This window comes from Alligator mississippiensis, chromosome 2, assembly GCF_030867095.1.
Source record: "Alligator mississippiensis isolate rAllMis1 chromosome 2, rAllMis1, whole genome shotgun sequence".
Classification (NCBI taxonomy): Eukaryota; Metazoa; Chordata; order Crocodylia; family Alligatoridae; genus Alligator; species Alligator mississippiensis.
The window spans coordinates 145134977-145153180 of record NC_081825.1 but is presented as its reverse complement, the minus strand read 5'-3'; the positions used below and the strand labels follow the sequence as shown (position 1 = coordinate 145153180).

General features: G+C 38.6%; 1 protein-coding gene across 1 annotated transcript in view; it reads right to left on the bottom strand.

The window, feature by feature from the left end:
* Positions 1–18204, bottom strand: part of BMP3 (bone morphogenetic protein 3) — a 34289-nt gene that overhangs the window by 14389 nt on the left and 1696 nt on the right. The window contains exon 2 of the mRNA XM_006269524.4: positions 4245–5155. Coding sequence (XP_006269586.3) covers positions 4245–5155 — 911 coding nt within the window. The remainder of the gene's footprint in view (positions 1–4244; positions 5156–18204) is intronic.

The window sequence follows — 18204 nt, the reverse complement described above, 5'->3', positions numbered from 1 at the left end:
TAGACTAACCTGCAAAGATTTAATCAATTCAGGCTTTCTGAATGTCTGTCCCCAGCCTAAGGGCCCAATCCCACATGCCTCAGATATCCAGATTTTGGGAGTTTTGCATGAAGAAGAAATTTATGACCAAGCCTTTTATAAAATATTTAGAGAGGAAGGATGGTCTCATATAGTACTGGACTAGCTGAACAAGTCCTGGCTTTTAGTCATGACTGTTACGGGCTTCCTGCCTGGCACAGATAAAGTCATTTAATTTTTCTCTGCATTATTTGTCCAACTGAAAAATGGGGATATTTGTTGTTCCCTTGTCTGTCTTGTCTAGTTGGATTGTAAGCTTTTCTAAAGAAGGCCTGGAACACTAACCTCAGGACTTCCAGGAACAACTGCAATGTAAATAATAAAATTACAATGCAGTGCATTTAGTTTTAAGGATTAATATCTGATTTAAATCAATCAAATATTTCTGATGTTCAGCAGATTAGCACCTGTTTTTAGTGGGGATGAGTTTGACCCTAAATGTTTAAAGAAGCCTGATACTATACTATGATTTTTTTTAGGCAAATTGTCTGAAGATGGGAAATTTAAAACGTGAAACCAATGCTTCAGTCACATAATGGGCTGGTCACAAAAGGGTATGGACAAATGTACATTTGGAACTGTTTCAAAAATGGAAAAGAGAACTCTCACTCTGAACCAGGCAGATTTACATGAGCTGGGGACAACAGCAGAACAGGTACAGCTCAAAGACCACTTCATCCAAGGCTAGAGTTGGAGACAGTTTGCTTCATATGTATCCCTCCTCCTCCAGCCCCCGCCCCCTTCTGCACAGGTAACTGTTAGAACATGTCAGCTGCTGCACCTTCCCAATCAGCAGCCCCACCTTTTGAGATGACTCCAACGATATACTTGCTCATACCCAAAACTCCATTTTGGAGGGCAGTAAGCACTGCATCTCTCTATAACTTAAACTCTCAGACAGCAAAGCATTAGAACAAGTTAATCTTCCCTTTCCCTCAAAACCACTGAGGATCCAAGTACTCACAGTAAAGTACTATCGGATCAGGATTAGAGGGGTTCATACCCACGTGGCAATCACTTTTCACTGCCTGAGGTAGAAGGCCACTGGAATCAGGCCCATGGGTTATAAAATGTTTAAGGGACCCTCGGGATCCTGTATCAAGAAGGTACCATACAAAGAAAATGTACAGGCAATCCCTGCTTAGCGCTCTTAATTGGTTCCTGAAAACCAAGAGTTAAATGAAATGAGCGTTAAATGAAACTGAAAGTATTTGATAACCCAAGATGACAACTGCAGTTGTTTTTAATAACCCAAAATGGTGACCATGAGCATTATAATGAAACTCGCTGAGCGCTAAATGAAATTGGGTATCAATTTTAAATGAGTGTTTTAGTGAAATAATGCTAAGTGAAACAGTGTTAAGTGGGTTTGCCTGTACATTGTCTATTTTTTCTGGGGTTTGTCAGTGGGTCTCTCAAGGAAGGCACTTTATGCTTTTGCTATTGAGCCCTCCATATCTTAAAAATTGATTATGAACTCTGAAGAGAAACTAGCTCACTTTGTTATATTAATGGGCATTTATAATTAGCTCTAAGTGGAACTGACAAAAATACTTGCTAGTAACCTGACTCTTGACTTGAGTGAATACAGGAGGTCAGTACTAGGTGCTTCTAAACTCCACCTCTGAATATACTTATGCATTTAGTATATGTTTTAAAGTATATACTCAGGCATATTGAAATCTCATTCATTCTAGAAGTCGCATGTCTTTAGGCCCATTTGTTCAATCCAGAGTCCAATGAAATCAATGATAGTCTTCCCATTCAATAGGCTTTGGATAGGCTCACTCTGGATAGATGCAATTTTACCTGCCACAAAGAAATGGCTTCCTCTTTAAAGCCATCACAGTCCCACCAGTTAAATATGTATTTTTGTATAAAGACCAATTTTAGAAATAAGGCAGAAGGTACAGCAAGGTAGCACCACCTCTAACTGGTTCAGAGAGGCATAAGCCTTCATAGGCAATGACCTGCTTCATCAGATGCTATGAATGACAGACTGGCAGAAAGAAAATATTTTCTACAGAAATGAATTTGATGGGGGAAGGGGAATACTGCTAAAAGAAGATGGGAATGGTATCACTCTACCGAAGGCCAGATCCTGTGAGCTGCTGAGAAGCCTCAGCTCCCACTGACTTCACTGAGAAGTGACAGCACTAAAGCACAGATGCTCAGTTTTTTGGTTCCTAACTCCCACTGAAAGAACCTACAAGGAGATATTCAGAACCCCACAGAATGAGTTCATACTAAAGAGAATATAAGGAACTCATATAGTTGACTATATAAGTGCGGCTGACACATCAAGCATGGCAAAGTTTAGTGGTGTTTACTGAGGAAAATGTATTCTTTTATATAAAGCACGTAGAAGGCAATAGGACAATTTCTATTGACTTCAATGCTTATTAATTACAATGTAATAGCTGTTGACATTTTCAGTGTTGGCTTTGTTGCCTTCAATTGTTAGTCCATGTTACATTGCTCACACTATGCACAGATTCATTTAAAGTGTAGAGCACTTTTAGACAAACAGCTTGTATCATTCTTTTTTCTTAAAAATATTGTTTTTGTTTTTATATTCCTATAAACTAACCAAATTGATTTATTTCAGGTAGTGCTTTGTGTGTGCGCACATATGTGTATAAGAATTATTTGTTCCTGAGCCAAGATCTATCCCCAGAGCAAAGCAGATTTTTACATTTGAGATTACAATGCTTATAAATAAGCTTGAAATGGGAAGTGCTGACACAGTTTTAAATTATAGTAGTGCCCCATGCACCACTCTGGTTAATGCCCTTAGAGTTAGGATGGAAAAAGTCCACGTTAAATTTCTGTTGAAGTGAAAGTTTTGTTTCAAACCCATATGTTGGACTATGACAAAGTGTGGATGGTAATCAATCATAAAACAAGGAGCAAAGCTGCACCCACTTTGAGAGAGAAGCTTAAAAGGCACAGCAGAATGTGTTTCAATGGTAGTAAAATAATCTCATTGTTCTCCTTCTGAGTGCCTAACAAAAGCAGAAAATCAAAGAGTGCCTTTCAGATTTCGGGTCAGATCCTGCAAACCTGATTCAAACAACTGTCCTGACCACACTTACTGATGAGGCCAATAGCAAGCCAAATTAACTGTATTGTCTCTCAAATTAACTGTATCTGTCTCTGTTTTATAGAGTGCTGTTCTCTGTTGTCCCAAAGTTACCAAAACTCCATGCAAATTTAAAGTCAGCTCACTTGTACTGCTCATAGCTAGTTCCATTAGAGCTAATGCAGGGGGAATATGAGGCCACAGTAAAAATAATAGTCCCTACATCTACTAAGTATCCTGTTGGAATAGTTCTTGTGAGTCCCTCATTTTAGGTCTTTGTTTCATAGTGGGTCCCACTCTTCAGCTGTATTAGAGTAGGAGGTGTTGGTACGACTCCTGTAGAGTTACATGACACATCAAGTTGGACAACTGATTTTAAGCAGGCAAGCTCATTTGTATCAATCATAGGGGCAGATCAAATGATCCTTCCTGGAGGACAGTTTCCAGAATCAGCCCCATCATGCTTAGTCATAGCTAAGGATGTCACTGCAGAGAAGAACCTGCTCTTTAGCAAACAGTTATTACATTTCTGATTTAATTTGCTTATATTTAGAGTTCAGTCCACTTAGGAGATGCCAACAACTCATTTTTTCAGAGCAGGTTTAGGATCATATCCTGCCAGCGTTTACTGCCAAGTTTGGCACTAACTATTTTGAATAGACCCATTCCTGGATTTCTATGGAGACTACTCTGTGTAGCACTTGATCATAAGCATTTCCAGGCTCTGTCATTTACTATGCTTTGTTAAACAGGATGGTCATGCGTTCACACATTATTACTATCCCATTAGCAATTTACAGCATGTTTGGAGTCTGGCCAAAAAATAATTCTTCCATATAACTTTGCTTTTATATCTTTGCATAAACCAATTCTTACTTCATAGTAGTTGTTTTAACAACTACCCTTAAAGATCAGGCAAAAAAGATATGACTTATTTACTGCATTCTAGAACTTAATAGGAGTCCAGCTGGGTTTTATTGATGCAAAAAAAAAAAAGTTTGCACTGCATAAAACCTAGATACATTTTTCTGTTCCATGGAGACAGAGGGGCAATAGTGTAAAAGAAAAAAAGTATATACTATACCTTTGGAATGGGAAACTGGCATTCACCTGAACAATAATATGCATCAAAGGATTTAGGAGAAATAATCCATTCACTCCAGCCAATGTCTGCAAAATCCACTTTGAGATAGCGCCGTGCACAGTGCCGTGGCTCATTCCACTGCTTCCTCCTGGCTTTCTTTAAGGTTTGTTCGTCAAACTGGAGTGTCTGGCTCTTCTGGTGCTGGTTCTTTCTCTGCTTTTTCTTATTCTTGGCCCTCTCAGCCAGGCGTGGCTGGAGAGTTTTGTAGGATTTTCTCTCTTCCCATCTCTCACCCTCATTGTACTGGTATTCAGAGCCCGGGAGTTCATTGTTCTGCAAGGGCAACAAGACACCGGTGGAGCGCTTCCGTCGCTGTTCAGTAAGGCTGCCCTTGGAGTGGCTCTCCTGTCTGGGAAAGCCCACAGACAGAGAATGTTGGTGTCCTTGAAAGTTAGAAACAACGGTGTCTGGTTCTGAAATGGCAGAATCATTGGCATAGACCAGGATGTAGGGTTCATAGCTGGATGGCATCCTTCTCCAGAGGTAATGGCTGGTTGAGGCCATCTTGACACCAATGAGAAATTCATCATTCTGTTTTGCCTCACACAAGACATGAGTGAAGTCCTTCCACTGCCAGGAGACATCAGCCCGATAAGCAGCAGAGATGTTAATTAGAAAGTGTCCCAGAGTCCGAGTTCGGTTCCCACGAGAAGGGAAACTCAACACTAAGAGATCTATCTGAATTTTTGGTTTCCTGCTCCCATGACGAGAGCAGCCTCTGGATTGAGGACAACTCCAACTCATGTTCAGTAGGTCCCCAATGTAATAATGAAATGAAGCTGACAAGATATTTTCAGACTTGGTTAAGGAGGTTAGATTAAAAACATACAGCTCTTCATTTCCAGGATTCCCTATAAGAATAAATATTTACATAAGAATATAGGAAACTTTGACAACTAGAAAAGACCCAAAGACTTTTTGCTTTGTACTTTACTCACTGATCCCATGAGTAATTCCCATTCACTTCAGTGGGAAAGGATCATGGTGTTTTGTTTTTTTTTAATATACAGTCTCCGCTGACTCCACCCTCCATCCTTTGAATTTAAACCACACTTTACCATTCATTTCCCATTTGACAAATATTCATATCATAGAAACTACAACTACACCTAGAAGAATGGATCAATAATTCCAAGCTAAGAACAACTAGTTAATATGAAACCCACCACTACATGATATAAACACTTAGCATACATCACCCTCCTGAAGTCAAGAAATAATCAGGGTCACAAGAAGCACGATGGCTATATATTAAGGATAGCAAAAAGCACATGCAAACATTCTTGGAGTCACAATGAGGAGCATGGAGTGTTTGTGAATTTAATGTATGTGAAGACAGTTGCCATGCCAGGCCATCCTAAAGAGGCATAGCACAGATGGCTGAAATTTTAGATCTGATCCAAAATCCATAGTGATCAATAGAAGAACTACTGACTTCACTGGACTTTGAATCGGCTTCATTTCAGCTTCACAGCACTAGGCTTACCAATGGGCTACGGTCCTAACTGAAATGGGAGAAGCATTTTCCCACCAAGGGAGGATGGGATGGCCTTGTTGCCTTGTGGGGAAGGGGATCAACTAGGAATTGAAAGAGCTGGGCTCAGCTCTGAGACCTGCCCTCAACTTTCCTTTGAGTTCTTGAACAAATGGTTTGGGCTGTCAAAGGAGCCTAAATAGCTTCCCAAATCTCACTGAATGAAATGCCTCCTTAGAAAAACCCATCCTGAGTCACTCTGTAGTGTGCCTATATGTTACAGATAGAGACCTGAAACTCCTTCCTGTGTTTTTTTTTGTCTGGTGTGTAGCTGCTATCTACAAGCTTAAGTATGTATGCATAATTGGTATAGTTACAGCTATAAATCAGTGTGCTATGCTTGCTTGCTCAGTTTAACACACTGTACTTAATAAAAAATGCTAGGTTTTAAAGTTGAAGCCCTTTGTTTAGTGTTTTGCTAAGTAAGGGGCCATGGCATAGTCTACACACCCTAGTGGAGGACTTGTACGGTCACCCCTCTATGTATAAGTAGGCCCTTGATGAGAGACCTGCACAGTAACAAGCACCAAATTAGAACATTGATTAAAAAAGATACAGAAGTAAAAGCAGTATACCTCAAAAAAATTAAAGACCAGAAGGGCATGTCTTGATCTAGCACCCCAAGAGCCAGAGTCTAGTCATTTGAAAGGTTTGGGGTGAAAGGCAGAGCAAGAAAAAAACCACTATTTTTGCATACTCAGATAAACCATGATATTTTATAGTGCTTTATAATAAGCCAGTGGCATCAGGACTAGTTTTACAATCTCTTGGCTTTCAGTCAGACTACTATTGTTCTCTATAATCTGGATGTAAACTCAGTAATTTCTTACCCAATTCATTACACTAAATTACATCCACCACAGGAAGTAGAACAAGCTGCATGAATGAAGAGAGAAAGGCAGCTGAAGAACGCGATATCCAATTCAAGGTGAGTTTAAAGATAGACATTTTATTGCCAAAACCCCCTCTTCCCTGTAGGCATGGTGGAGAAGATTATAAGCCAAAGGCAATAATTGTGTGTATTCAGGATGTGCCAATGAGCAGGATCCTGTGGAAAGAAGGGTTTCCACAGCTGTTGAACTAGAGAAGTCAGTCTTACCACAGGTATCTTTCACAAACCTAAGGCCATATTCCCAACCCAGGACTTGTTTCACCGTGGCACTTAAGCCTGTGCCTAACCAAGAATGTGTTTGGTTCTTTTGGGTCACAACCAGAAACAGCATGTTTTAACAAAAGAAAGATGTTCCCTGCTCAAATTATAATTAGTTCTGTATTGGTCAAACTGACAAAACATAGATTCTGACATTAAGGAACACCAGAGAGCTGTAAAGCTGGGCTGTACAGAAAACTAAACTGTAACAGAACATGTGTAGTCCCCAGAAGGACTGGAAAAACCCCAGCATAGTGGAACAACCAGGGGACATTCAGTTAAAAGCTGTTCTGACAGCTTGGCATGTCAAAACTTTCTCTTGAATCTGAGGAAGGGATCTCACTGCACAGGTTTTTCCAAGACGTATTTTTCCATCCATCCAAAAAAAATAAAAGGGGGGTAAAATAAATTCCAGAAATGCCCACAGGAATAAGGATGAACAGGTCTCTCGATAAAGAACATAGTGGCTGATACAGAACCTTTGCCCAAATGCTTCTGCTGAACAAAAACCAAACCCTTCCCCCTGTTGATATTCAAAAAGTTGGTCAATGTTTAATTCAGAGGGAACCCTGGGCTTTCAGATTCTTATCCAAAGGTTCTTACTTGGTTTAACTATCAAAGTAATTTAAAAAATGAAAAGCAAATTAAGAAAATCAACAATTCCATCTTGCTCTCATTTTTTTGCTAAAAAACTATCAGGAACAGCAGGGTTCAGAGCAGTTAAAAGATGGAAATTTTCTATTATATTACATTTATTGTTCTGCAAAGGCAAAAGGAACATTATTTATGCAAATTTCTGACTCAACAGGAGTTGTTGAGACTCGCACAGAAAAGAGGACCTGCTTCAATATTCTTTCTAGACTGATTTGGGGGATACAAGAGGTTCAGATAGGTCAGTTTTCAGGTGCTTAGACAAACTGAATCAAAGTCATCCAGTTTCTGCCTATTAATCATTACCTGAAATAATCCTAAATTTCCATACAAGGGACCAAAATTTGATTTACAACAGGGGCAGGAGCAGTCTCTTCCCATTTATCTATGAAGCACTTATTACCTAGGCACCTGAGTTCTTTTGAGGTTCGTTTGTATTCAGTACTGCAGGGTAAATAATAACTAACTGTACAAATCATTCATGACCACATATTCAGAATTGCAGTTATTGTGCCATCAGTGTGTCTACTGTAGGAAGTTCTTTGTTTGATTTTTTTTTTTAATCTGTTGATTGACAAATGTTGGTTTTCTTTTGGGGATTAAGATATTTATTTTATAACAAAACTGTTGAGAGTTCAGAATTTGGGAATTAAAGAAAATGGGGCACAAAATAAGCAGTTCTTGTTTATTGAGCAAAACAGAAAAACTAGTTGGCTTGAGCCACACAGAAACAAAAGGAGCAATATATTCTTTGACTAAGAAGCCAAACTAGATTCTTGAAATCCTGCTAATTTTTCTAAGACTGCCAACAAACATCACAAACTACCAGTAGATGGCGATGTCTTCATATGGATTAGCCTGCCCAGAGTAAGGCAGCATAAACAAGCAGAGGTAGGGATAAAATAATGACTCTTGCAGGCTAATCATTAGCTGTTGCCACTGATTTCTTATGTATCAATTTGGTTTAAGGATTATCTTAAAATGGAAATGCACACAAAACGATGGGTTGCTATCCCTTTGGAGCATGGAGTCAAACTGATTCAACAGAGATGATTTCAGGGTGCAGACCAATTTCAATAAAAATTTTTAAAGGATGAAGATATAGTGAAGGAGTTAGCCACAGAGTATCTATTTCTGCAGCTTTTTTCCCAGGTAAAACATTAATCCATTTGACATTGAAGCATCCACATTTAAACCCAAAGGAAATACAAGTAAATTATTAAACACCTGCTCTTACAGAAACTACAATTCAAACTATTAACATCACAGTTCAGAGCTGCAGAAGAACCTGTAACAGTGCCACAGTCTTGTAGTTATTAATCCCTTGATATATTAATGTACAAGATCAGTCCTTGGTGTCAATCAGCCTTTCTCTACTGACTTTAGTATCGTTTGACAGATGTACACCAGCCAGAGACATTGCCCCCATCATTATTCAGAATGAGATGAGATTTCTTTGAACAACAGCTTAAAAAAACCCAAAACACATGCACTGGGCCTGATTCTCAGTCACATGGCAGAATGGCTTAAGTACCATTGCTAATACCAATATCTAATTCTTATATGGTGCTTTTCACCAGTACCTCTCAAAGTGCTTCCGAGAGAATCTCCGTATCAGTCTTCTTATTTTAGATGGGGAAACTGGCGCACACAAAGGAAGCATGATGTGTGGAAGGTCACCCAGCAGAGAGGAATCATGACTTAGGTCAAACAGCAAACTTCTGAAAGAGCCAGGAATGGAGTTCTGCTTTCCTGTGACATAGTTTAGTGCACTCTGTAGGTAGCCAGACTGATGCTCAATAAGTGGACTTTAAGATTTTTTTTACATACAATATAATCTACTTGCAACCTCAGACACAGGGGTTACTTGTCTGAAGCAAAAACACTAGACAGGTAAAAGTACCTAAGCACTCTGGAGTTCTAGCACCATGACAGAACTCTCCATTGCAGATAAAACAAATACATCCTGGTCTTACATGGTACCATTTTATACTCCCTTTGCACAAGTGCATGTCACCAAGCCAGGTCCAATGCAATGGCAAATAAAGCCAATACCTAGTGAATGACAATCCCCCTCCAATCTGCTGTACAACAAACTTTCCATCATGACCTGCATTCACTGGGTCTGATCCTGTCTGCTGTACTCAAGCAAGGGGAATTTTATTAACTCAGGTGAGAACTAGTTCTTACTTTTGTCATCTCATGGGATGCATATAGACGCATTGTTGAGATACGGAGCAAATGAGGAGAAAAAATATTTACGGAGGTAGCAAGCAAGGTGAAAGTGGGGAAATAAGAAGAAGATGAAAACTCTGACAGCATCTGGCTGCTACAAGGTCTGAGCTAAAAATAAATCCCTGTTCCCATACACACACCTCAATACAGTAGCTAGATTTTGCTACTGGGTGCTGAAGATGTTGTTTGGCATTTAATCATTGTAGTATTGAGCCCTTGGTAACTTGCAAGAGATAAGACAGATCTCATGCACTCTTGTTATGATAACTGACTGATTGCACTGTGGGAGAGGCTTAGAACTCCTGTCATGGACCAGGGCAGGGAGGTACTGTACAAACATGCTTTATTGTTTATATTCATGCATTATACCATAGGGTAGCAGACATGGTTCAGTAGATGGGACATCACCCTGGACTGGCCAGCATTTTCAGCCTGTCATGTGAGTATACACCAGTCACCACATGTCTCGGTTTTCCTGGGTGAAATCCTGACTTCTTTGTACTCAGTGGCATCAGGTTTGCATACCCACCCCCTAAATTTGGGAGTGGGTAGTGTGGGGAGGAGGAGAGAGAAAGGGATGGCTACACAGAGATGGGCAAGATCTACAGCAGAAAAGCTTCCAGAAAATATTATTAAAACATATTTTGTTCCTTATAGTTGTCAGATGCACCTTGAAGTCAGCACTTGCCAGCAGTTGCTGCATGGCATTATATGAGATGAGAGTTTATTCAGACATACTTAGAATAGGAAATATACCATTCAATAACCATAATGGTACTTGCTGCACTTACACCCCAAAGAACTCACAGCTGTGTGTACTACCTGCTACCACTGCCAGCATGAAATGTACTGTAAGAAAAAGCAGCAGGTCTGTGAAAACTGACGTCACCCACATAAACATATATTCATGTAACAAGGGGCATTCCCATACATCAATAAGCTGGAACAAGTCCATGAACATGTGGTGTGTTTACCTTTATAGAGGATATACTGACATTTTTATGGACTGCCAAATCTTTCCCATGGGTGAAAAGGGATGCAATAATGAGGGTTATTTAGTTATATAGTCATCATTAGACATAGTTTAAATTAGATATTAAAGTTGTGCACTTGTGGAAGTGTATAGTTAAGAATGTATCAGCATTTCCATTGTAAACCATTATTTTCATGGGGTTTTAGTCCAACTGTAAATATTTGTTATGAACTAAAACCTGGACATTTGAGGCTACAAAAAACAAATTTTGATGCTTCCCCTCTACACTATCATCTTTGGTAATCCCTTCCCTGTTCCACTAATCTGGATAACTTTATGAGTGTAAAAATATGGCACTTCTGCAATTTTTCAAAAACTGTCACCTGAGAGCCAGATTATTTAGAAAGATGATGTTTCACATGTAAGGTTAATATGATGACTACTAACTGAAAGTAATATATATATAAAATCCCCTGTTATTAATGTTGATAGTAGCTTTGATTAAGAGCTTTGAAAAATGGTGAATGTACCTGCTCAGTACCTAATTTACATCAGCTGTTTTATGGTACGCGGGATTTTAATATGCATATTGAATATCATAAATGTATTACTCAGAGAGTAAGTATTCTACCTTTAACACATTAAATAGGTAAGCCATGCCTGCTCTGAAAACAATAAGTAGCTTATACCCATCCAGGAACTGTTCTTTTTTCATAAGTATGCTAACTGAGTATTGCAGTTCACAAGTAAAGTAATTGAAGTTATATTCATATGAGTGTGTATGTGTGTATATTTACACACACACACAAAATCATCTTTGTATACATCTTTGTATATATGTAGACTTTTGTATCTGGATTTGTAGATTTTCATCACAATTTTTAAGGGTGATTTTACTACTGTGTGATAGATAGCTAGAGCCAAATTTGTCTCTGGTTTATACCAGCACAGTTATGTGGATTCATATCCCTAAACAAAGCAGACTGGATCCATTGCAAGCAAACTGTGATGTAGTATATGGTGATATTAAGCATCTTAAATTACATTTTTCTTTTCAACAGAAAAGGCAGCTTTCTTACATAGATACAGAATTAAGAAAAGTTCCATTGAAGTCAGTAGTGTCAAATTTGTGTTAAAACCAGCACAAGTGAGATAAGAGTCAGCCTGTATAGCCTCTGCCCAGAACAGAAGAATGCCTCAGCTGGTATGCTGCCTGCCTTATAAACTTCAGGGAAGGATTGGGGACTATCAACAGATGTAAATATTCTGTATATAACATTACAGCTGAGCAAGCAACAAATGCCAAGGTAAATCAAACCTCAAATCCTGGGCATGATCCTGCAAGTCCTCATCCTGCGTCACCTCTTCTCAATTTCCACACAAGGATGTTTCCAGGGACCTGTCTTCTTTATTCACAGTGTTTCACCTTGAAAAATTCTTATATAATGCACCCTAACAAGAAGAAGGATTGTGGTAGCCTTGTAACTGGAATAGCATAACTTACACAAGCAGACTCATTCTAACAACAAGTACACTTTGGCTTGCATGTTTGTAAACAGCTATTGTGACAAATGAACCCTATAATCTTACACCAGCTGAGAAAAGGTGGGGTGGGGATAATATTTTGTATGTCTTGTATTGTTTTTCCATCTATTTGACTTTAAGTTAATCATTAGTCTGTTTAACTGTACTCAGCTTCCCTTGTTTGTCTGGGTGTTTCCCACGGCAATAAAAGGGAAACAAAAATCATTTTAAAAGTAGGAAAACACAATGGTTAAACCACAACAAATAGTTCAGGGCAGGTATAACATTGGAATTACTTTAACCTTATTTTTCTTTTTAAAATTGACTCAATTTTCAGCAGCATGTCCCTTGATGCTGCTGCAGTAAATGTGCCATTGTTTGCAATTTACAAGTCCTGTCTTTGAAAGTTATAATGCAATCTATTTTGCATTGTAACTTTATAGCCAGGGCCAGAGTCTCCAGTGGTGTAAATTAGCATAGCTCCATTGCAATGTGTGAAGCTATGCCAGTTTACATGAGCTACAAATGATATCTCCTAGTCTTAGGAGTCTGCTAAAAATGAGGGTGGGGATGGGGGATACGGGATGTATATGTGTATACGTATACGTGCATGCATGTATGTGGGTGCGAGTGTGTGTGTGCTTATAGTGTGGCTACAGTACTTAACTAATACTATGAAAAGGCTGTTCACCCATATACATTAACTTAAAATACAGTTAGTGTCAGGATTATTCTTGCCATACCCAGGAAATTTATAGTTTTGCCATACCCAGGAAATTAGTAGTTTTGGTTTAATATGTCTTTAATCCCCCACTCCACACATACATGTTATAGAATAGCTTGCATTTGTGAGGTCTGGAGACAAAGACTCATTGAAATAAATAGAGTTTAACCTGAGTCAAGATTGCACATTCCATTCCATGAACGTTCCATTACAATACATTTAGAATCTGTTCTCTTGACAATCAAGGGCTGAATATCCATTGTTACTAATTTGGATTAGTCTTATATGTCAAAATAAACCATGAGTAAGCCCATTCAAGTCAATGAAAGGAAACTGTGCCAGACCATAACTCAACATATCATAACTAGATCAAATTTGTTTAATATCATGTACTTTTGTTTAATTTGGAGATGGACTTCAAAAAGTCAATTTTTAATGAGTGGTATAAAACTCAACAATTTATTAAGACTAATTTGTTGTTACTTTAATAAAAAAATAAACATGTGAAGAGTGTTCAAGATCAGTGATAAAAATAACTACTTGCTAAGCTAGTCAACTTCTCTGCAAGGTTCTTCCTTGTGAGCGAAGGATTTCACGTCAGTACAGGTTGGGATTTTCAAACATAGCTAAGGGCAGTGAGACTTGTGCTCCTAATTCCATAAGAAATTGGGAAAAATTATCCATTTAGCAATAGTTTCAATACTTGCTTCCATTAATTATTTTTTCCTTTCTCTTTTCAGCTGTCCTTTGTAAGATTCCAGATTTCCAAAGTGATGCCATTTCTTTTCTTTGGCGCAAAAAACTAAGTACCATTGCAAGAAATCCTACCAATCTTTGGACTCACTGCTTAACATATGTCATCTTTATAAAGTCCAGAATGTTTGTCAGCTGGGTGAGTTGGGAAGTCTAGCAAAGAACTTTTCCCTTATGTTGCATGCTATCAATACTGTAGAGAAGCCAAAAGTCCTTAATGGAGGCAAGTGTTATGGACAGCAAGGTTTCAACAATTTCCATATGTCTTTTCTTTTCTAATCAGCTACACTTGACAAATGTGTTTTCAGAAAAAAATCAATTTACCTCCTGGAAATGTGTGGTTAAAATTATTGGTTACACTACTGAGTAGACCAGTGGAAATTTTCTTTTCATTAACTCCCATTCTAGGGCTACTAGTACTAACTGCCTCATACCGCCTTCAGTTATTAATGACACTGAAGAATTTTGTCATTGACTTTTGCTTGCCCTGTGGCTATAGAATCATTCCTTAAGAGTTTTCTTGATGTGTATATTATTGAGAGAACAGTGGCAGTGGAGTCAATGGCATCATATAAACAAGAATGGGGGGAAAAGAGCTGAAATTTACACAGAGAATGTCTGACAATTTGAGAAGAGAATCTGGAAACAAAATATCTCAAAAAGGAAGTACTGTTAATGTTCTATTTCCATTGCATTTTTAGCCAAGCATTTAACCACAAGTGAAAAACAAGACATCTTTCCCCCCCTGAACATCTGATCTAAGGTTTAACAGAAATGCACTTTTCTGCCATCAATAACCTCTCAAATGAGCTGCCGCATCCTATGGGAAAGCTAAGACAACACCAAACTGGTTAAATATTTTGCATAAATACTTATAAAAGTGTCAAAAAACTTATAACCACTTCAAATTTATTGCTTTGGCACTTTAACTGTGAAAGCATGGGGGGGAGGAGGAAAGGGGCTAGTGAATAGTGTGTTTATAGGACTGCTGCCACCCACAGTCAAGTAACAGTATAAATATAATCAGAAAGACCACAGAGGTGGGAATCCAACCAAAGGCCTTCTAGGTTTAGAACAATAAATACATTTAATCAGGTGTGCTTAAAAGGGCAAATATCCTTCGTCCTGGATTGTACCATTTCTTTTTTTGGTGCACCTTGCTACTGACTGCAGTCAGGCCACAGAAATCAAATGGATACAATGAGAAGACTTCCCATTTCTGCATATGGAAACTAATGCTAGGATAATGAACTTGTACATGACTCCAGAAGTAGATATTTGCTGTCACTCAACATGAAATTGTATGAGAGGAGCTATATTGGAATGCTGTAACTGTTACGTACCCCAGGTATACATGCTCTAGAATGAAGGACTTTACCCTGCAAACACTTGCTACTGGGTGGCATAGCAGTAGTATACAGGTGGTGGATGTTTCCAGGACTGTTTAGGTCCCAGAGGAATGTGACATTCATATGACATGCTGATTGCTGAACAATGCCCTTACGGCACAAAACTCAGTCTAGCTTTTAGAGCATTAGAAGCTGGGGTTTCCAAAGAAACCTTAAGAAAGTTAAGCACCAGTTACTCACTGAATTACACTAACAGCTGGAGCTTAGCTTAGGTCCCTTTTGAATCTTCCAGCCAAAATTCATGGACCTCTTTGGGACTTTTATCTGTAAAAATACTGTGAGGTCACTCAGTTACAGTAATAAAAATAAGTGTTTATTAAAACAGACTTGATCAGATCCTAGTAAGGATGAAGAAGCTTAATGAGATACCATAGAGTTTCAGAGCTACAAAGCAAGTTAGATTCCTGGCATTTCACATTCAGAGATTACATATTAAAAGCCTTTTAAGCGACTAGATAGTTCAAAGCCCAAGACAGCAGAGTCCGGGGACTTGGGACTTCTCTCCTATTTGTCAATGACATTTGTTTCTTTTGGTACACTGGCTTGATGGACTGCCATCCTTAGGTAAACAGTATGATACTCCCGAACATTAAGTGGATTTGGAGCTTGATTCATGGTTCTGACAATTTTGCCCCTAGATTTTACTTCATAAAAGCCCAAAGTCCATTTTTTCATGCTGTTTTTTAAAAAAGTATCTGAGTCAAGCAATTCAGTGATCCATTACTAACTGTGCACTAGTTCAACATGTTAACTGCAAAGGGTTAGTGAACTGACAAGTCATGCCAAAATCAGCACAGAGATGTTTGTTTCGTCTCAGACAGATACTTTCTGGTAAGAAGGGATTTTAAATTTTGACAGGTTTACAGCTGCATGTCAGTCTAAAACCAAAGCCTGATTATACGGAATGAAGCATAATTCACACTAACAGAAAACCAGAGAGGAACTATTCACAATGCATGACTGCACTTAAAATGGGAAATAGGCCTTTGCTACAACCAGTTTTAAGTAAGTAATGATATGTGTATCTTCATCTATAGCTATATTTATGTATAGTAATCCAAAAGATTCCAAAGGAACTTTACTGTTCTATCACATATAAAATACCTCTTAATGTCAGTGGAAAATGGACAGACAAGGTTCTTTGGGTGAATCTGGTATCTTTTATTAGACAAACTTAAATAGTTGGGAAAAAAATTTAAGCAAGCTTTCAGGTTTAAAAACCGTTCATCAGGCTGAGGAAGTTTCTGCAGTTGGTGTGTGCTCTTCCTGAATGGAATGAAAAGTAAATAAGCCAGAGGCTGGGCTGGTATGCATACAAGATAGGCAGTCAGTGAAGGTGCCTACACCTCTGTAACAGTGGGAGTTAGATATACCAAACAGCTACAAGGGCAACGGATCATAGGCTGAGGAATGAGGTGGGCCACCCGGGCCATGGCCTGACCAACTTTTAGCATGTTAATTTAGCTAGCTATTCAGTAAAAAAAATAGCTATACAATTTTAACCAGAATGACAATTGTGCATTTGTCGGTTATATAAATCAATGTGCTAAAAGTTGGTCGAGAGGGCCCACCCCGTTCCACGGCCTATGCAAGGTATACAAGGTTAAAAGAGTCAACTATCTGAAACTTCCTGTGATACAAACCAGAGTCCAGTCCCCTACTAATTACACTAGAAATCTCTTTGATTACAAAAACCTTGAGTAGGCAAAATCCCCTATGGTATTTGGCGAATCAGTGTTGTGTTATATAATATTTGGCACTCAGGTCCGGTAGGGATAAGAACACTGGAAACAGAGACAGGTATGGTAACAATGAAATACAGTATTCATTAAAGCATCTTTTTGATGTGAAATATCCATTATACCAGAAAAGTATAGTGTCAAGATGTAGCAAGCACTACTATCTATTTGTTTCTTCTTCCTGGTACAATCATTGGGATTGTCAGTGCACTTAAACATGATATACCTTAGGACCTAATTTTTCAGGATGTAGGTATGCTTCTTAGTGAGCATTAGGCACATTCAGTGTGAGTCCTTGGGAGTGCTTGTATGATGGTGGTAAAAGTGGACAGGTGCCTAAGTCCTGGAAGAATTGGAACCTATTTGCTTTTCTAGTATGGTCTCATGTTAGGTGAATTGCCTTCTTAAATCTGCAAACTGTATGCAGTACAGAAAACTGTGTAACTTCCAAATGCAATAGCCAACTATTTATAGGTAATCCACATGCTTTTTACAGAGGAGCATGCAACTTCAGTTTGGCTTGACAGTGCGAATTAGGAACCACACTGAAAAAGCCAAAATGGCATATTAACCATAAATGCTATGTTCCCAGTGAAGTCCAACTGCATTTAGAATGTCATCCTAAACCTGTCATTGAAGAATAGGTTTTTTCCCAAGAGTTACACAACTTTGAGTGTTGGCACAGTCTTTGCAGTGGTTTGAGCAAAATGAAGAATATTGGGAGAAATTTAAAGATTAAGGACCAGCTCCACCTCTCATTAAGATCAATAGCCAAATACCTCTTGGCTTCTGCAGGGCAGAATTGTAAATTATAATTATTTGTGTCCTGAAATCTATGGGCATTCAGGTCTTATTAAATAAGAAGCATGAGGGAGTTTTTGCTCAGTCATACATTTAAACCAACCTAATCTGTGCTGCAAAGTAGAATGAATATTGTCAGAAAAACGAATCCCCATCTCTATAAACTCTGTCTCTGTGTTTCCTTACAGCATTATACACCCATATCACTGCAATTACAGCATGGTAAGTAAGGTCTCTGCCACACAGACATGTTTTCTTTAGCCACCAAACTCCCAAAAGGAATAAGAAATCTCATACTCAAGGTAAACCAGTTCCCCTCTGCTTTTTTTTCTTTTGGGCATTCCTCTTTTGTGGGTATTTAAGCTTTCTCAAATACATAACACCAGTGCCTGCTGTATGTCCCCCAG